A 20651-nucleotide genomic window follows, 5' to 3' on the forward strand; every position below is an offset into this window, starting at 1 on the left:
AAGCAGCACATGGCCGCTTCTACCATTTTTTGGAAATGGAGGTGAGGCGCGCCTCCATGGCGGCCATTGCCGACGCGAACGCGGGCGGCAATTCGGGCTCACTCTCCATGGCGTCGGGACTCGAGACACCCGTCACAGCGGATAGTTTTTCTTCTAAATTTTCAATTCTGGCGAGCAGTTGCCCGATCTGCGCCTTAAGCTGCTCATTTTGCCTCCGGCTTTCGACATCAACGCCGTGTGTCGAGGAAGGGGAAGCGGTGAGGATGAGGGAAGGCAGGAGGCGTCCCGCGCCCAGCTGCTCACCTGAGTGTTTTGTTGCTGCGCCGGAGCCCGGGTCCGGCAGCGCCATCTGGTTTGAGGGCGGGAAGTGCTCGGCATCGTCTCAGTTGGGGGGCGCTGGCGGCATCTGTTTCTTTTGTTTTTCTTCTTCCTCTTCCCCTTCTTCACAGTTGATGACTGTAAGGGAGAGGAGGAGGCCGTGTTCACGTCACTCTGGTGTGAGCCGGTGGTATGATCGCACCGTGGCGCTCCGCCATTGGCTCTGCCGGTGCAGCGACCTTGCTTGCTTTCAGACGCTGGCGTCTCAGGTCCTTCAGGTTGGGAAGGTCTGGCTCCGGCAAGATGGAGTCAGCGAAATTTGGCCGTGCAATGTCTCGATCCCTTGGGGTGGGCTAGTCCACAGATTGCACAGGTCGGGTGGCATTCGTGTGGCGCAGGACCGTCCTGCGTCACAGTCACAGTTTGGTCGCAAAGGCCACACCTCGGCGAGTTCGGCGTGGAGCAAATGCCCGAGCGGTGTCCCACAAAACCACACTTTACACATGCCGGCACAGTTCGTTTATATTCTCGGACGGGGGTAAGTTCCCCGTTGTAGTGAACGCATCGCGGGACCACCTTTCCCACTAATGTGATGAGCGCGATGGTTGATTTTCCGAGCCGGCGGATGCTGGCGATCTGGCCTCCTCGCCAGACAATTTGGGCAGTGAGCGTCGCGCTTGTTTCATCGTCGGCGACGCCCCCGCTGATACCGCGGCACACGTCTCCGGTAAGCTTTAAATTCCCGTGCACTGGTAGGGGGCTTTTACCAGTTGGTAAATTAAATTCGCCAATGAGGCGATCGGCGCGGTCTGCATTTCATGTCCCTACAACAAGCAGGTTCTGCTCCCATGCGGGTACAATGTCGAGAACGTTGTCGGCAGCAGAAATGCCTAGGTGCGAGTTCAGTGCCTTGCCCAGCTCACCGCGTCGGAAGGTGTTCCTCAGGTCCGCGGTGACCCTGGGCTTGATGATGACAACATAGTCTTGAGGGTGCATCCGTGGCATAAGACGGGGCTTCCACAGACACGGCTTAGCTTGGTTTCGAAGCGATGAGGCAGATTCGTGCGCTGGCGCTTGCTGCTTGGTTTGGGACGCCGCCGATGTGACAGGCGCTATGTTGGAGCCGGCTCTGGAACGCCGGCTGACACGTTGAACGAGCTCCTCGTGCTTGAAACGGGCAGGTTCCGTCACAGCTTCAGGTTGGACAGTCGAAACAGTCTTCCAGACCATTTCGGAAGGTTCGTAGCCCCTCAGAGAAGCTTGAGAAGCCATCTTGATAGGTGACGAGGGTGAGTCACTGCCCCCGGGAAGCGACGCAGCCGTTAGGCCGAGCGCCAACTCCTCGTGGCAAAGAGAAAATCTCCCCTCGTTAAATGAAAATTGGGCCACCTGGCTATATTAGGCGTTCACGGTATCCTGATGATGTTAGGAATACAGTAGCACAAATTTCAAGAGGGCCCGAGTTGATGTGCCGCAGAAATTAGCGAAACTTGAAGGAGCCGATGTGCCATACGTCCGTTCGCATTCACAGCTGCTGAGCCACCTGACTGAGGCTGCGCCTCGACCTGAGAATCCGGGGTCTAGCCGCCGTTCAAGTTCGGTCCCTCTCATCTAGCCTCTACACTTGGCAGCTCATCCCACCGTTAGCTGAACAAAGGCAGCAGCGGCAGCATTCCACAACCTCGCCTTGACGAAAGCACAGCTCTTCGGAGCCCGTGCCGCACCACGCCGACGCAGCGACGCAGCCCAGTGATGGCGACCCGCAGCATTCGGCATTCCAGCCCTTCTTCGAAGACCGTGCCGCACCACGCCGACGCATCTACGCAGCCCAGGATCGGTGAGCTGTAAGCGAAACTGAGCCAGTTGTTTAAATTAAATATGTTGAAAAGTATATCCCGAGTCTGCCTCCATTTCCTAATGCCCAGTGTGGACCCAGGACCAGTTTAAGTAGCTCGAGTGATCACACTGCTGTGAGATCTGTTCCTCGTCCGGGATTTCGATGTGGGGCGGAACCCACGCCCCAAGGCTGGAAAGTCGCTGGCGTCGACGACCTGTTGCTCTGTCGCAGCACTTTGTTCGCATCTCCTCCTAACGACGTAGCGGGTCTTGTGCCTGGCTCTACACTCTCTGTCGCCGTTCGGTGTGGTCCACCGCACAGGCTGCACTTTAGAGAACACTGGTGTCCATTATCGGTTGGTTGGTTGCAGAACTTTTATTTCCATCGAAAATGGACGTGCTCTTCCCCACCCTGGGCACGCGTGCCGGGGAAGACGGGGAGTCGTGAGCCCGCGGATTAGAGGCTAGCAGGTAGCCCTTGGCTTGTTGCGGCCTCTTGATGGACAGATGGACAGACAGATGGACGGAGCGGTGCTGGATTGTAGGGTCCGCGCAACAGGGTATCCCAGGCTTCTCTACGTGTTATATTTAGTCATATCCCTGGAGATTGTGGGCACTCCCAAATTATGTGGTTGAGGGTCCGTCTCACCCCACAGTGTTTGCACAGATCATTGTCCACAAAGTCTGGTCGAGTGTGAAACTCCCAGAACGGGTTAATGCAGGTATTAGTTTGTAGTCGCCTCCACGCGACAGCTTCTCTATTATTTAGTCTAACATCTGGCGGGGGTGCCAATCTACGTCCCAAATTACTATGGTCGATGATTTCCCCGTAATTTTGCAGACGCTCGTAGTATTCCCTGTGTTCGGGGGGCTCGACGGCTACACGAAAGTAGAGAGCTCGGACTAGCTCGTGAGCCGCCTCGTTACCAGGGACAGCAGCATGAGAGGGTACCCAAATTAATTGAATTTTTCTATTCAGCATACTTTGGGTGAGGATTTTGGCTGTCTCCGACGATATCCTGCTCTTTCCAAAATTTTGGATGCCAGTTTTGCTGTCGCTAATTATGAACTTGGTTCCTACGCAAGCTAGCGCTTCATCGGGTTTGCGAATGTGTCCCACGCAGCCTCTGCATATCCTGCTCTTCGGGTTGGGCACACATTCATTCGGTGTCCGAGGCATGCGCACTGGTAACAGACATCTATGCATCTTTTTCTGGTATAACGTACATCTGACGAGGGTTGCGCCGCACATCACCACATTGGGTACCACAAGACAGTCGAAGGCTATGATCACTGTTCTTGTTTTTCTAAACCTTATGACCGCCACCGGCAACGGATTTTTTAGGTTGACTGTGTTCTCATCGATTTCCTTAGATCCGTCTGCGAGGGGGTCTCCCTGATCACCCCCTTTCGTTTGTTATTTTGGCCGCTTCGTAGCTCTTCACGGCGTACTTTGTGTCGTAGATTTGACTTTGTTCCACATGGAGGTATCTGTCCGTATTCGCGCGACTTTGCGTGCTGATTATCACGATTATTCTGCTGCGTATTCGGCGCACGTTGTCTTCTTTTCTCTCTTTGTGGTTGATACGCGTGCTTGGAAAATAGCCACCATGACAGTCGTCCTACCGACCTTGAGTATGTCGAGACAGCCCTTGTGTCTGAGAATTATCTTAATGTTCGCCAGGAGGGGCATCCTATTGGCTTTGATGATCCGCGTCTTGGCGTTTCTCGGTTTTACCCCTTGATGATTTGAGCTTGTAGGGTCTTGCGTCAGATTCAGCTCACGCTGAAACGCGTCGGTGTCACGTAGTATAGAAGTCTGCCGGGTTCTGCCGGGATGGTGCAGTTGTAAGACGCCCGACTACTGTGCCGGAGTACCCGGTTTCGAACCCGACCTCGGCGGCTGCGTTTCGATGGAGATGGTGGCTAGCGAAACGAAGAGGCGTCCGTGTGCTGTGCGATGTCAGCGCACGTTAAAGATCCCCAGGTGGTCGACATTCCTCCATAGCCTTCACTACGGCTTCTCTTTCTCTCTTTCCATTTTCTCTCCCACCTTCCTCCCTTTCCTTATGGCGCAGTTGAGGTATCCATAGAAAACAAGTGAGACAGTTACCGTGCCTTTCCCTTCCTATAAATCAATCAGTTTTTACTCTTCGATGCGGCAAGGAACACTCGCCAGCGAGCGCGCACCTGCGCATCCGCTAAGCCCAGGGTCTCTTGTTCCCGCCTATAGGCATCAGCACTCAGCACAGCGGCGGCTGAGTCGCGGTAGAAACGTCTACACAAATGTATGAAAATTAGTGTTCCACCTCTAAGTCGATTATGCATAGGTTCCGCGTCACTTCACGGAGATGTTAGTGGAAGAAAAAATTCTAGACCGCACTTTGGACCACTGAAGGGCAATGAGGTGAAAGGCACGGTAGATAGTTGCCCTCCACTACGGCCCCTTTATCTCCCTCTATTCTTTCACTGCCATCTTTCTCCCTTCCTTTACGGCGTGGTACATATGTCCGCGGTGAATTATACTGCGCCTTTTCTAGCTTGTCAATCAATTTTAAACGCCGCTGATGCCTGTTGTTGGTTGGTTGGTTTGTGGGGTTTAACGTCCCAAAGCAACTCAGGCTATGAGAGACGCCGTAGTGGAGGACTCCGGAAATTTTGACCACCTGGGGTTCTTTAACGTGCACTGACATCGCACAGCACACGGGCGCCTTGCTTTTCGCCTCCATCGAAAAGAGGCCGCCGAGGCCGGGATTCGATCCCGCGTCCTTGGGAACAGTAGTCGAGCGCCGTAACCACTGCGCCACCCCGGCGGGGAATGCCTGTTGTACTAACGCCTCCTAGACATCTGGGCCTGCTTCTGCTTGCAGTGTGGTGCGGCGTTCGAAGAAGAGGCAAATGAAAGGCGCCGCACGAATGTCTGGATCAGACGCCGGCCGGGATCAGCTTCGTAAATGCATGGATGGATGGATGAAACCCTGTATTGCCCACCTTAAATAGAGTCCCCTAACTCCCCACCCCCGGCATTGTAAATGCATGAATTGCCTAGTGACCTACCTGGTGACGTAATGACCTGTCGTGACAGTACATCGCGCCCCATTTGTTGGACAAAACCAGCATTTCATTGAACGCATCAAAGTGCACCGGCATTCTATAATTCGTTTACAGGAAAGTGAATAATAATAATAATAATAATAATAATAATAATAATTGGTTCGCAGGAAGCGAAAGGCGCACCATCTGTCACACTTGTTTCTGCGGACACCTGAACCGCGCTGTAAGGGAAGGCAGGAAGGTGGAAGTGGAAAGAGAGAAAGAGCAGCCGTAGCGGAGAGCTACGGAGTAATTTCGACTGCCTGGGGATCTTCAACGAGCGCTGACATTGCACAGCACTCTTCGTCATATTTTTCTCTATATTCTCTTCTGTCCATCCCCATCAACAACTACTCTCTCTCTCTCTCTGTCCGCACGAGGCAGTGAAGGTGGTGCAGTGGTTTCGTACTGGAGTACCCGGGTTCGATCCCGATCTCGGCGGCTGCGTTTAGATGGGAGGCGAAACGAAGAGGCGTCCGTGTGCTGTGCGATGTCAGCGCACGTTAAAGATCCCCAGGTGGTCGAAGTTACTCCGTAGCCCTCCACTACGGCTCCTCTTTCTCTCTTTTCACTTTCATTCCCACCTTCCTCCGCTCCTTTACGGTTCGGTTGAGGTGTTCACAGAAAACAAGTGAGACACCGCGCCTTTCCCTTCCTATATAAATAAATCATCGTGGCCGTGGTGCAGTGGTTTCCACTTTCTCTCCCATCTTCCTCCCTTCCCTTACGGCGCGGTTGCGGTATCCACAGAAATCAAGTGAGACAGTTACTGTGCCTTTCCCTTCCTATATATAAATAAATCAGGTGCAGTGGTAACGTTTCGATGGAGGCGAAACGAAGAGGCGTGGTGTGCTGTGAGATGTCAGCGCACGTTAAAGATCCCCAGGTGGTCGAAATTACTCCGTAGCCCTCCACTACGGCTCCTCTTTCTCTCTTTCAACTTTCACTCCCATCTTCCTCCATTCCCTTACGGCGCGGTTGCGGTGTCCACATAAAAACAAGTGAGACAGTTACCGCGCCTTTCCCTTCCTATAAATAAATCAGTTTTAAATAAATCAGTGCAGTGGTAAGACGCCCGGGGTGGTGCAGTGGTAAGACGCCCAAATACTGTGCCGGAGTTCCCGGGTTCGAACCCGACCTCGGTGGCTGCGTTTCGACGGAGTTGAAACGAAGAGGCGTCCGTGTGCTGTGCGATGTCAGTGCACCTTAAAGATATCCAGGTGGTCAAAATTAGTCCGTAGCCCTCCACTACGGCTCTTTCCACTTTCACTCCCACCCTTTCCCCTTCTCTTCCGGTGCGGTTGAGGCGTCCACAGAATCACGTGACACTTATACCGCGCCTTTTTCTTCCTATAAAATCAACCAATCCTTCCCTTACAGCGCGGTTGAGGTGTCCACAAAACAAGTGATACAGTTACCGCGCCTCTCCCTTCCTATAAATCAATCGGCTCAGCTATAGAGCCAGTATCAATCCCGTGCATTTTATTTTCCTTCTTCCTACAGCCACAACAACACGGACGCCTCTTCCTTTCGCCTCCACCGAAACGCAGCCGCCGCGATCGGGATCGAACCCGATGCTCCTGCACAGCAGTTGGGCATCTTACCGCTGCACCACCGCGGCGGAGCAGGAAAGGGAAGGCGCATTATCTGTCACTCGCGGAATCCTGTTATCCTCACGGTAGACAAGGGGTTATGAAGAGCGTTTCACGATTACATTCATTTATGTACATAGCTTTCGTCTTATGTAGTGTGCCAAATTGGTTAGTTGGTTGGTTTTTGGGATTTAACGTCCCAAAACGACTCAGGCTATGAGAGACGCCGTATTAGGACTCCGGAAATTTCGACCACCTGGAGGTCTTTAACGTGCCCTGACATCGCACAGCACACGAACGCCACTCTGTTTCACCTCCATCGAAACGCAGCCACCGAGGCCAGGCTTCGATGGAGGCAAAACAAAGCCAGGCATTAAAGAAAAAAACTCCGGGGCGTGGCACAGTTGGTAAAGCACTGGGCTGGGGATCAAAGGGGTGGAGGTTAGATTCGCGGTGGAGACAAGGTTTATTAATTTATTTTTAACCCTTGCTCTGATACCACTGCTGGCAGCCTTCTGCTGACCACCTTCTGTCGATGACGATAAGGCGTGAAAGACTTTCGCCTTAAAGACGGTGAAATTTGGTTGAAATCGCTGCGGAATCATGTATAGAAGACAGAGCCAATGTGAGAAAATTCGTGCATGATGATGATGATGTGGTTTTCTCCTATGCATCAAGTAGGCGCAAAAATGCACCAAGCGAAAGACTTCGTGAGTACAGTTTACATGCTTTCTAATCATTGTGAGGGCGCCCCCCTTCGAGACGAACTGGTCGTCAGCGATCACGATCAGAAATTGTCAGCGAGACTGCAACTTTACCCTTATCTTACTATACAGAAGGCGCTTCTCGGCTATCGCAGCGCCCTCCTGGAGAGCACGAGCGCTTGTTCTATTCTCGCTGTCACTGATCGTGCATGCGCGCATCTGCGCTGGCGCATGGCCGATGTAGCATATTCTGCGGTGTCCACATAGACTGCACTGGTAGTATCCAATGTTACTACCTAGTCTAGTAACGTTGGGTAGTATCTACGTGATAGCGCTTGTGCAGCGCCGAGCTAGGTAGTGGACAGGGTGGACATTTTTGAAAAGTGTATGGATGGGCCGAGCTCTTATGGGTACCTACTCATGTGGGCAACCTTAGGAATGAAGCTGCCTACAGCACAGCTCGAGCGCACGTCACTTGGGCAGGGAGAACCCCAGGCAATGCACGCGAACGCTTGATTACTTATAACGAAATTACTCTCGCCTACAGGGAGCAACAACACCAATATACGCCCCCCACACCAATCTACTAGAGCAGGTGACTTGGCGCAATGCTCAAATCCTGTATCGTTCTACCCCGCCGAGGTGAAGCAGTGGTTACGGCGCTCGACTGCCGTTCCTAAGAACTCGGGATCGAATCCTTGGCTCGGCAGCCGCTTTTTGATGGAGGCGAAAAGGAAGGCACCGGTGTGCTATCCGAGGTCAGTACACGTTAAAGAACTCCAGGTGGTCGAAAGTTTCGGAGGCCTCCACTATGGCGTCTGTCATAGCCTGAGTCGCTTGGGACGTTTAACCTTGCAAACCAAAGCAAACCGTATCTTTCTATCTCCAACTCAGCTTGCCCATATCCACTCCGGCCTTTTGTCCCCTGTATGTACCCTCTGCGGAGCACCCAAAGCAGACTTTCACTTAATTCTCTACATTTACCCTGAGCTCCAGCCACCCTGCAATTGGCAACTATCAGACATAGAGCGATGGAAGGTCACGGTGTCCAGCTCGGACCCGGCTGCACAGAAGGAGCTGGTGGGCTGGGTTCTAACAGTCGCTGAGAGCCACAAGCTCCCGCCCATCCTATGCAATATCGATCCGACCCATCAGTATAGGTAATATTCATAAGGCGCAAGAATTTATAAACGTTTTCATCACCACCTGGCCGATGTAAGGCACCGAGGTCGAAGGAAGCGCCACGAGTGAATGCCAGAATTCATCGTCTTGTGGCGCAAGTGAGCCACGTCGTACGTGCACAACTCTCCGGTTGTAAGACGACGCAGTATGTATAAAATTAACCTTATTCCGAGGTGGAGGCAACGAACGCGGGCGGCGTTGCTTGCCAATGGAGCCCCGGAATAGGGGCTCCCCCTAGTATTGTGAGGGGAGGAGTACGCTAAGGCTTTATCCCAATCACCTCTTTGTAACTATTTAATAGTTAATAAATGTTTAACCACCACCACGTCCCGACAGCTGCGTTTCACAAGCTTCAGTGATATGCAAAGGGGGAAAGGCAAGGGTGATCAAACTCTCTAATATATGTGCTTCGCTTTCCACGGTGATAGATCCACAATTTGATATCCAGAGTTTGACAGTCTCAGTGGGGTGGCTGCTCCTACCCCTACCGGGTTGGGACTGGAAGGTCACTCACTGCCTCTTGTGGCGGTGCTAGCCTGCCACCAGATTTTTATCTCTTGTAGGCCGTCATTGCACCCGCCACCGCTTCAGTGGTGGACGATGGCTGTTGCGACGCGCGCTTTCTCTCCCTCTTCTTTTTTTCTTTTCCATTTTCTCTTCTTTCCGCACGAGGCAGCGGAGGTGGCTCAGCTGCAGAGCCAGTAGCAGCCCCGTGCATTTTTTTCCTTCTTCCTACAGTCGCAACAACAACAAATCATAGTAACATTTGAACATTAGGCACAAACCTTTCGTTATCTGAGATCGGCGGGATTTATTTTCCTAACTGGACTCACTGAACCAGGTTCTAGGCTTCAGACAATTTCTCCATATGTAATATGATTACCTTCTACTTCAGCTCAATATACCGCAGTTCGAAACATATGTACAAGTCCTAAAAGAATAATATACTTTTGAGAACCTTCTCTTCAAAAAGAATGATGAAAAGAAAGGCGCAGTATCTGTCATATTTGTTCTGTGGACACCTGAACCGCGCCGTAAGGAAAGGGAGGAAGGTGGGAGTGAAAGTGGAAAGAGAGAAAGTGGAGCCGTAGTGGAGGGCTACGGAGTAATTTCGTCCACCTGGGGATCTTTAACGTGCGCTGACGTCACACAGCACACGGACGCCTCTTCGTTTCGCCTCCATCGAAACGCAGCCGCCGTGGTTACGCAAATGCCAATGTTAGATTCCAGTTTTTCCTGTAGATTCCTGTAGTTGGTGTTTTCCTGTACCTAAACCCGAATAGTAGCGATCTACAGAAAAGTTACGATGATGTGCTGATATTCTTTGAAGCGCTTTTATATCGAATTATAAGACACGAATGGCAAGCGGCTTGATAACGGGAAGCGAACTCGAACAGTCCGCTTTCGGTCGTATTCCTTGCTGAGCTGGCACTAGTAAATATACTCTTTAGCAATTTTTGATAGCTTTCGAACCTTTACCCAATGAGAACCTATTGCTGAAGATGCCCTGTGGTTTCTGTCACAATGAATTGGCAGCGAATACTGTTTATGAAGCGATACAAACGCCGAGTGAAAGCGAATTCATGGCACGAGGATGCATATAGAAACACACGGCAACACGCGGCTAGCAGATGATGCGGCCAGCTCTGCTCCCGGGTGTACTGTCAACTGTACCACCATCGGCGTGGCCATCGCTTTGCACGGAGCGTATAGAGCCTTTGCGCAGAGGTTCCTTGCTAGCTTTAAATTGAGCGCGATCGACAGCTGCACGCATTCTGCCCTGCGACGACCACCGAAGATGTTATCGCCGCCGCCCAGGTGGTCTCTCCGCCCTCCGTGAGCGCTAGTAGGCACAATAAAGAGCCCATTGCAATACCATCGCTGCCACGCAAATCTTGTGCCCGACGTTCTCGCTAAATGTGGCCAGCATGAATAAGCACTTCAACCAAAAATAAGACGCAATTACCCGAATAAGGCGCGCAAAGCGTACAGTATCTTTGGGCCCGGAGGGTCTCATGGTTTTGATGTGCTCTAACAACGCAAGGGGGTCGTTGTACACGTTGTACCCAGCCCTCCGGGGTAGGAACCAAGAGACTTTCGCCATTTGCGGCGGAGGCCCCTTTGCCACTAGTGAATCTCTATATGTAGCGCATGCCGTCACTGAAGACGCCGCCTCTCCGGTGGCGGACGACGACTGCTACCACGAGCGTCTCTTTTGACTTCTATTTTTTCTCCTCTCTCTCAATTCTTCTTTGTCCGCACGAGGCAGGGGTGGTGACTCAGCTAAAGCAAGATGGCAGGCACGGGCCTTTTTTTCCTCTCCTTATACAGTCACAACAGCGGTAACAGAACCACGCGTATTTTATACCAGCTTTCTTTCTTTATACATACCAGAGTCTACAGATACCCCCGCCCCCCAAAAAAAAACTTCTAACGTGTACCTGACTTTGATAATGAAGGAGAAACGTTTAGGCCCCCAAATCTGATGCGGGCGCGTGAATACGCTTCCGGCACGCTGTAAGCGCGTGCGGCGGCTCTGTTGCCGGCAGCCTCAGCGCGCAGGATGGCTTTCTTAAAAGCAGCCTCGTAGTGGAAGCGACGGACATTGGCTCTGCCAACTCCATTAGGAAGTGAGCAAACGCAACGATTTCTGTAGAACAAAACAAATCCGGAATTACTTTTCTTTAAGACACCGCCCCGCCGGGGTGGCGCAGTGGTTACGGCGCTCGACTACTGTTCCCAAGGACGCGAGATCGAATCCCGGCCTCGGCGGCCGCTTTTCTATTCAGGCGAGAAGCATGGCGCCCGTGTGCTGTGCGATGTCAGTGCACGTTAAAGAACCCCAGGTGGTTGAAATTTCCGGAATCCTTCACTACGGCGTCTCTCAAAGCGTGAGCTGCTTTGTGACGTTAAACCCCACAAACCAAACCAAACCTTTGAGATACCGTATGCGCTCCCAGCATCCCCAAAATTGCCAGACATCGCTGCTCACACAAGCGGACAGCTTCAGCGCCTTTGCCGCTGTCTTGAAGCAGCAATGACGAATGGTGTGACGGTATTTGCCCTCTCCCTTTTTGGTATCCGATTCTAACACTCATGCTATCTTATATCGTATTTTTTTTTACTTTTTGAAAAATCATGCGCGTTTGAACTACGGCATACGTATGATGATGCGCGCTTACCTGCCACGGAATGCCGCCGCAGACGGCCATTACGAAGTAATCCAAAAGCTGCAGGGTGGTCACTCCACGCGACGGCCCTCTCCACTCGTTCTTGGGCGGTCCGATCAGGCCCGATGCCGGGTGAAATGCGCAGAAAGGCACGCACAGCCACTGCAGTTGTAAAGCGCGTGACTGGCTAAGCGGGTAAAGTCCAGCAATACTGATGGCTTATTAATACCTTTATTCCCGTCACAAATACATGATGCCGGAGGCCTGAGGAAAAGGCTGCCACATTGCAGCTTGGCAATACCGCAGGCTAGTGTTGCTGAGATGCGCTTCGGAGTAAATCTCGGGGGTTTTTTCAACGTTGCAAGTTGGTGTGGCGATTGTTTAGACTGGGGAGTCATCATTTTCCCACAGGCGACCGGAATTTAAGGCTTAGGTTTTCTTCTCCCAAGGGGAGCAACCCTGAACAGCCAAGCGCTTGGCCGCGGGACCGCCTGTTCCAAATGCATTGATTGGCTGGGTAGACCGGCGGCATGTGGAATCGAACCCCCAGCCTTCCGCACCCGAACCAGGCATTCACACATGACGCCACGGCTGTGGCTTCCTGACTGGACGGATGGTATCACAAATAAATAAATCCAGTATACCCACTGGAGTGCTACAGTGGCTAGGGTGCTCGACTACTGTGCCCAAAGGTCAGGTTACGCATCATCCTCGGCGGCCGCTTTTCCCTGGGGGCGACAAACAAGGCGCCCGTGTGCTGTGCAACATCAGTGCGCCATAAGGAACCCCAGGTGGTCGATATGAAGCCCTGCACTACGGTGTCTCTCTTATCCTGAGTCGCTTTGGGACGCTAAATTCCACAAACTAACCAACCTTTTCCTTATTATTATCAACTTTATTTCATTTAATGAAATACATTTTCAGCCATTTCATTCTCGTGAGGCGGACATGCAGTCATAACGTGCTGTAAGCCGACAATTCACTGACCATTTTCATTCCTTCACGGTCCATTTTAACATCATTTTATTCCTCAGCTTGAGTAATATAACTCGTTTTCTTCACATTACTTTTACGTTACCAGATTTATTTTCGTTCCTTATAGTTTAATCTTGCTGTGCGATTCGTGCTATTGCATAAGACAATTGCCGAATATTGAGCTTTTTCCTACTGAGATTTACCTTTGTTTCCTCTTCCCAATCTAGATCCGTGCATACATCCACAAAAAGAACTTGAACATACCGGCCCAGAAAATAAAGGAAAGGAAAGCACTGAACATCCTTCGTGGCATTCGACAGAAACAAAGGTCATGTACCAAGTCAATACACACGTCTGTCGACCTGCTATTTTAGGCGAATAAAAAGACGGTCAATGCCGAACGTGTACAAGCATTGTAAAACGAAACATATTGGTAACATCAAGTATTTGACTAACCCGCTTGTCGTCGGTTATGGTGAATGCAACAGTTTAGGACGTGTAGCGTGAAGAGAATGTTATGACTACAACATTGATAAACGATAACTGGGGGTATAAAAATATAAAGCATAAAGGCAGAAAGGTCATTTCGGTGACACAGAAATCACCAACGCCAGGATAAGTATTATTCCGAAAGTATAGCACGCAGGAAGCATATTGTTTACGACTCGGAAGGCGAAGAATCAGAAGTGGAGCAGGCGGAGCGCTTGAGCTACATACACAGCCATTAAATCACATCAACGCCGTTTGAGATCACTTATAGTCTTGTGGCTGGAGACCAAATTACATTTGGTGCATTTGCAGAAGACCTTTCCCACTTCCTTGATCATTGTGTGAGCTCGCGACATGCCCTGTTGGGTGCCAAAGCCAGAATCACGAAGTCTGACATCGCCACTCCCTTCCATAGTAAATCCAATATCGAGGCCAGTGGACATGAAGGACCGCGAAGATGGCGAATTCCTCTCCCCCCCCCCCCCCCTCCTCGACCAAATATAAATCCCGTGAGCCCACAGGCTACCAGCGATGAGACTGCAGTCGCGTCTACAGGCCCTGGCCACTGCTCTGAGGACGCGCCTCAATCGAACTTAGTCACGAACTAGAATCAAGAGAAAGAAAATGGATGGCTCACAGCAATTTCCAGGTATATTCACTAAGCCTTGGTCAATCCCCTCATGTGCCATGACTCCAATGATCAGGAAGAACAGCGCTCGCGCTTCAGCGGCAGACATTCGCTCTATTGTTACAGACAGAAGGTTACGAAGCGGACACAGGTCCGGGACAATACTCGCACTAGGTCCACTTAACCTGTAGCTACGTCATCCTGTCGTGATCGGCTTGTGAACGCGTTGCATAATCGCGGGGGTGTGAACGTCCTCCGTATGCAAGCCCTAAAGTTTCAGTACCTTCAGTTCAGCTTGGTCGTCGGTCGAGGGCCTAGTGATTCTGTCGTACAACTTACCCCTTCTGAAACTTGCCGCAACAATCCCCCTCCCAGTGCACAGCCCTGACAACGCGACACGACGAGGTGAAGACGCGACATCAACAAGGCTATGCGACCTCATGACCAAACTCTGCCTCTACGACGCACTGACCACAGGAAACAAGATGGCGCCCCCCTCCCCCCGCGTGGCGCATATGCGATTAAGCTGCACGCCCCCGATTTCATTATAGACATTCAATAATTGAGTGACAAGCCTGTATGCTTTATTCGATACACCCGGGTTACGTAATATAATGAAAATGACGAAGTAATCAGCAGAGCACAATAAAGCGCTCGCTGCTACTCCATCGCACTTTTTCCTGTTACATTTTCCTGTATCCATATTCCTCTCGCCAATTAATGTACTGTCCATCGTCGTCGCCACGCATGGTCGTGTTGAAGTTGGCTCTGCTTGCTACAAAAACAGCATTCTGCTATTCCCTTCTCCACCGGGAATTTAGCTGACCTGCCTTCTGAGAGTGAAACCTTCTCACGACGTGCACAGTTTGATCTCACAGGATTTACCATCGAAGCAACTGAAGATATTACAAACGCCTTTTTGATCATCTACAGTTTTCTACCATGCGCTGCCATTTCACAGTACAGCGCTGCCTTCGTTTTCGCCTCCGTCGAAACGCGGCCGCCGCAGGCGAGATCGCGACCGCGTGCCCAGCTACAAAGTCTGCGCAGTTGCTGCTGAGTCACAGCCACAGGGCGGTTGGCATCTACTCATGTCTCTCCTGAAAGAGTTCTGTCTTGTCCTTATTATCAATATACAAGCGTTACCATTCAATAAATTGTCATACATTTTGCACAATATTTTATGATAGCGTATAATATTAACACGTTTAGACAATTGTATTCACTGACGATACGTACGCATCGATTATGCGGGTAACGAATGCATATGCGCGGATCCGTACGTAGCTTGGGTGGCCCTATGTACGCAGGCACGCTACATATCCCGGCTACATCCGCTAGAATAGAGCCAGAATTCTAACTTACTTTACCATAGGTGCGCGTTGCGGGATGCTTTGACAACATGGCGAGGCGATGGTTGTCCCCTATACATCTCGCCATTGCTTCTTTGGTGCGTAAACTTTCCTTAAATGATACCTGTCTCTTTTTTTGCACTCACTCTCGCCCACACGGCAAGGTATATGCAACAAATAATTGATTTCTACATAACTAGGAGATTTCAGCCGTGTAAGCTTAACTTTAGGCTGCGTGTGTAATCATCATAGCAGCGACATGCTTTCTCAGGTTTATGGTGGCATTTATACTTTCTTGAATTCGTGTACTCTTTTCTCTTGAAGTAAAATACTCGAAATGTGACTTTTCTTTTCATAACTAACTGCATGCCAATGTTTTTTTAAACCGAGTGCTCAAGTATTTCTTCTTTTTTCAAGTTCTTTTTTACTTCTTGCTACTGAATAACGCGACTGTGCCAATTGCACATGACTGTCACTGCGGCAAGGCCAATTAAATATGTCTTGTTCGCGTGGTTTACAGCCACGCAACACAATGAGCGGTCCGTACACAAACACTGCGAACGTGCAACTAAACGTGACTAGTAAGACAAAGCCTGTAAGCGGTTAGTGCATCATAGAAAATTCTGAAGTCGAAATGTGGCTTGGCAAACCAACATCACAAGTCTCTATTTCAGCATGGTTGGTGTAACACACAACTACGCAACTGAAAAACATTTTGTAACGTCTATTTCACTTCTGAAACTTATTTAAGTAGTCTGGGGTTTGTCTTAGAGCGAAGCTTTCTCTTGAAATAGTTGCAAATTAACACAATGGCGCTACAAAGGTAAACAGATTTTGCATCTCACCAGGCCAAAGAAAGTGACTGCGAGCTGGAGCACGTCTGTGTATGCGACAGAGTAGAGGCTGCCGAGGGCAGTGTACACGAAGGTGGTGCTGGCCGACGCTATGATGCTCATCGTGCCGTCCACACCAATGAATAACTGCGCCATTTGACCTGCGGATTACGCAGAGCAGAGGGAGAATTTGTTTCAGTGGCAGAAGCCATTAAAATGTGAATGGCATTTGGTTCAAGGAATGTGGCATATGTTTCTCTATGTCGGCCGAACATTGTTACCCCAAAATGACCATGTACAATTTTATTTCCGGCGTATTGCCTAATTTGTTTATTTTTCTCAAATCACCAGTCATTAAACGTGTACACCCCTCGCAAAATGGGCATCGGGAACACGCTAATGTCAGTCATTTCACAGACCTTTAGGAAAGCATTGTAAGACGTATTTCCTAGGATAAGGAACAGTGAAGTAGATGCCAGGGTTCGCGCACGCAGTCCCGTTGCATGTGTTTTCACAATTAAAGTTGCTTACGAAAAAAAACTAAGATTTATATCATATGCTGCCAAACTTGTCATGCGTTCGATAAATACGCGCTCGCTTTTGCTATTGTTCACTGCACGCTAATTGACGCGCCACGTTAAGTCTCTTAGCAATTAGCCACGTGGTGACGGAACATGGTGACGATATTAGACAGAGTCAGCTAAAGGAATCGCATTATCCGAGATGGTAAGTCACCCCAGAGCGTATGTTCCCTTATTATAGACCGCTAACAAATTTGTTTGCGATCACACCGATTAATTTACAGCCTTGACTGCATCGCTCACCGAGCGTGGTGAATGTAGCGGCCGTCCAGAAGATATCAGCGCACACGGCGGGTATGGAAAGTACTACGCCCATCCAATTGCCGTAGCGCTTCTGGAACGGGTCGATCATAGTCAAGGACCTAGTGTCTCGCATTTTCTTAGCGAAAAACAGGCCACCTGCGAAGAGATATAAGAGCAAGCATCTTCAGTGGTCGCCAAGCACTGCAACGAATTTATCATCATCATCATCATAATCAGCCTGACTATACCCACTGCAAGGCGAAGGCCTCTCCCATATTTCTCCTATTAAACCGGTTCTGTGCTAGCTGCATCGACTTGACCCCTGCCAACTTCTTAACCTCATTCGCCCACCTAACTTTCTGCCGCCTCCTGCTACGCTTTCCTTCCCTTGGAATCCAGTTTGTTACCCTAAGCGACCATCGGTTATCCTCTCTTCGCCCTGCATGTCCTGCCCATGCCAATTTCTTCTTCTTAATTTCCACTAAAATGTCGGCAACTCGAGTTATTTCTCTCACCCACTCCGCACTCTTCCTATCTCTTAATGTTACCCCTACCATTTATCGTTCCATAGCCCTCTGGGTTGTCCTTAACTTAAGTAGAACTCTCTTGTTTAGCCTCCACGTTTCAGCCCCATAATTTATATAGGGTGGATAATCGACACTTGAGCTCGAGGTCGGTCTCTGTTCGTGGACATGCAACATCAACGGTGTATGCTGTGCCGCCAGTGCTAAGTTCCACACTTGGGACTAAAGCTGTCTGTCGAAAGAAACTGTGCATGGAAGAGGCAGTACAGTGGCACGAACAGAACCAAATGGAAAGTGCAATAACGATGTAACCCGGCTTAGGGCGTTGCCCGATACATGATTGAGTCCATACCGAATTTGAGCACGTCAGAGCTCACTCGCGGGGCTCTTGATGAATGCGCAGTACCTAATTGTTGGTATGACAGGCGAGACAGCCCATACAACAGCTCGTGTTGACCTACATCTGTATCTGCACGAATGTCTATTCTAGAAGAGGTGCGCGAGTTGTTATCCCGTATCCGCCGTTAACGAGCATATTCGTGCAGTAGAGGGCTCACCCATAAGCAAGCTGATCGCGCAGCCGACTGGAACCTGGACATAAGTTAGGCCATACCGGTACACTGCCTCGGCACTTCCCAGCAGGTAGGCGGCGCCAACCAACGTGGCTGCAGGCAGTGGGCAAAGCAAGAGGGCAAAATGGAAGTTCATGAATGGAAGCAACCACAACCCCGCTGCGATGTGTTCGTTCCGTAAGTGCTGCCCCACGGAACACAGATAGATAAAAGCAACACTCAGTGAGAGAAAAGGGCGGAAAACAATTTAGTATTTTCGGGCAACCATTTATGGGGAGAGATCAGTTAAGTGCTTTATGCCGTGTATTACAGTTGGCGTCGTGGTCTTTAGCAACCATGAACTACCGCGTCAACCTTGGCACACTGCTGAAACATTCGAACCCTTTTCTGCTCCGCCATCCAATCTACGCAGCGCCTTCTTGTGCGAGACGCCAGCGATTAATGTTATCCACACGCTCGGCCTGTACCTTAGTGCGATAGGCAAAACACCTACGCTACGAAGGAGCTAATAATAGTGCAGACAACACGTACCACTTTGTTCCTACTGCTCGAAAACGTCTGTGCCCAATATACAACACACAACCTGCAGACCTTCTCATATTCTTTACTTCGAATGGCTTTCGGAGATCCATCAGCCAAGAAGAGGGTGAGGTACCACGGCACTGAAACGCGCTCACCGGTCATAGAGGCGAATCCGACAAAGAGCGGAATGTCGCGGTTGGCCACGAAGAGCTTGAGCAGGTAGACGTTCTCATCCTCGGTTGTGCGACAGTCGAGGCGGCTGACACGCACGACTGAACCGCGGCTGATACGCCGCAGGCCGGCTGGCCACTGGTGCAATTTGCGGCCTGACCAGACGCCCACGAAGACGACGGCCACGTAGTACACGATCACCACCAACGCAGCCAGTATGTTCAGTGCGGGCATCCCTCGCTGCAGAAGACTGCTCCTTGGTTGGATCGCGGACAACTGTTCTCCGCCAGCGCCAGTTGTTCCCGAGCGCAGCCAGACTGGGGACAGAACACAGGCTGCTTGTCTTCTTCCTTCTCACGCACTTTCGGCACGTAGCCACGAGCCTAGCTGGTCGCTGCATGCAGCATGGGCGTAGCAACTCATTGCAAAAAGCGATTCCAGAATATCAAAAGCCGACAAACAACGGATACCATTCCTGTCTGCAGACCCAGTGAAAAAAGTCGCTTGGGACCAACCGGGATTCGCAAATGGTTCCATTTGGTTCCAAATCGACCTAACTGAAATTCAATGGGACTAATGCGACCCATTAGGACATCGTAATCCAACAGGGTTAACAAAATCGATGTGCAGATACAAATTCGGGATCCCAAATCTTTCCAATCAGGTGTAAAACTACAATCAGATTTTTCCAAATGGCACTCAAAATGAAAATGAGGAATCATGTTCCAATCGGAAATCCCCTTTGGATGCTCCAATCAGCTCTGCCAATTGCAATCGGTCCCTGAGGTTGCGAATGGCATTATGTAGGTTTGCGAAGTGACAACTTCAGTTTACTGCCCTTTCAGTTCTGCACTTAATAAGACATCAAGGTTTCCATTACCGGACCTACATCTATTTTTTTGTGCCGAGATTCTTGCTGTTCGAGGGGCGCTTCGTTCCATGACCGCTACTCCCATGCTTCCCAAGACCCGCATTGGGGCACGCACCGATGCCTTTCAGGTAACACAGCTGCTTAGACGCGCCAGTAGCAGCACCGATATCTGCCACAATATACACTGTCTAGCGGCACGTATTCCGCAGCCAATCCGTTTTCAATGCATTCCGCATGACCTTCCGAGTTCCCAAAGCCGTGCTGATTCTGTGATCCGCCTTTCTATCCAAACCTTGCCATCGCCAACGCTCCTAAATCTGGATATTGCTATTCTCCTTTTAACAAGAAAGGAGCACCTCCGAGACCACATACTTACTCTCATACATCATTGTATGGTAAGCCTCGCCCGCAGTCTAACCCGTGCCGAGAAGGTTGCGCTTCGGAGAGTGAGCTGTGCTGTTCGTACACGTGCAATGACTCGGAAGTGGCCTCAGTTTCGAGATATGTATCCCCAGCCTGGAAGTCCTATCTGCAAGTACCTAGATGCTGAAACCGATATCCATCTCCTGCTGTGGGAATATCCAGCGCTGAAGCCGACGTGGATCCGGCACCTGATTGCAGCTCGTCTAACCCCCCCACGGTCCGTCGTCATATGCATTTGGATGTAGGTGCCGCATCATAGTTCAATTGTAGGCTTCATTACAACAGCTAACCTTTTTTTATTTATTTGACCATAACCTTCATCCATCATAACATATACTTTAAGGCCTAGAGCTAATAAATAAATTATTGGTTGGTTGGTCTCAAAGGACTATAGCAAACAAGTATGGGCGAATGTCATTCATTTCTCAGCATCCACGTCACAATTCGCTGCATCTGTTGGTAGTGGCGGTAGTGAAACCTTTATTATGCTAGTTGAGCATTAACGTACAGGTAATGATCGTGTGCAACCTTTTAATAGACATAGGCTCTTGACCGCGTTCCACTGTAGCCGC

The 20651-nt window shown here is 50.3% G+C and overlaps 2 protein-coding genes across 2 annotated transcripts in view; both read right to left on the reverse strand.

Annotated features, from left to right (window-relative positions):
• The window catches only part of LOC146195063 (high-affinity choline transporter 1-like), a 38326-nt gene extending 25850 nt beyond the window's left edge, over positions 1–12476 (reverse strand). The window contains exons 1-2 of the mRNA XM_084596711.1: positions 12456–12476; positions 11908–12078 (exon numbers count right to left, since the gene is read on the reverse strand). Of these exons, the coding sequence (XP_084452837.1) occupies positions 11908–12078; positions 12456–12476 (192 nt within the window). The remainder of the gene's footprint in view (positions 1–11907; positions 12079–12455) is intronic.
• Positions 12477–12593: 117 nt separating this feature from the next.
• On the reverse strand, positions 12594–19019 carry LOC146195064 (high-affinity choline transporter 1-like). Its single transcript, XM_084596712.1, has 5 exons — positions 18770–19019; positions 18078–18185; positions 16997–17152; positions 16185–16333; positions 12594–12623 (listed from the first exon to the last, which is right to left on the reverse strand). Exons 1-5 carry the CDS (start codon positions 19017–19019, stop codon positions 12594–12596), a joined length of 693 nt encoding a protein of 230 aa, XP_084452838.1.
• Positions 19020–20651: the final 1632 nt, after the last annotated feature.

Source organism: Amblyomma maculatum, chromosome 3 (genome assembly GCF_055883805.1).
Source record: "Amblyomma maculatum isolate TAMU_Amacu chromosome 3, ASM5588380v1, whole genome shotgun sequence".
Classification (NCBI taxonomy): domain Eukaryota; kingdom Metazoa; phylum Arthropoda; class Arachnida; order Ixodida; family Ixodidae; genus Amblyomma; species Amblyomma maculatum.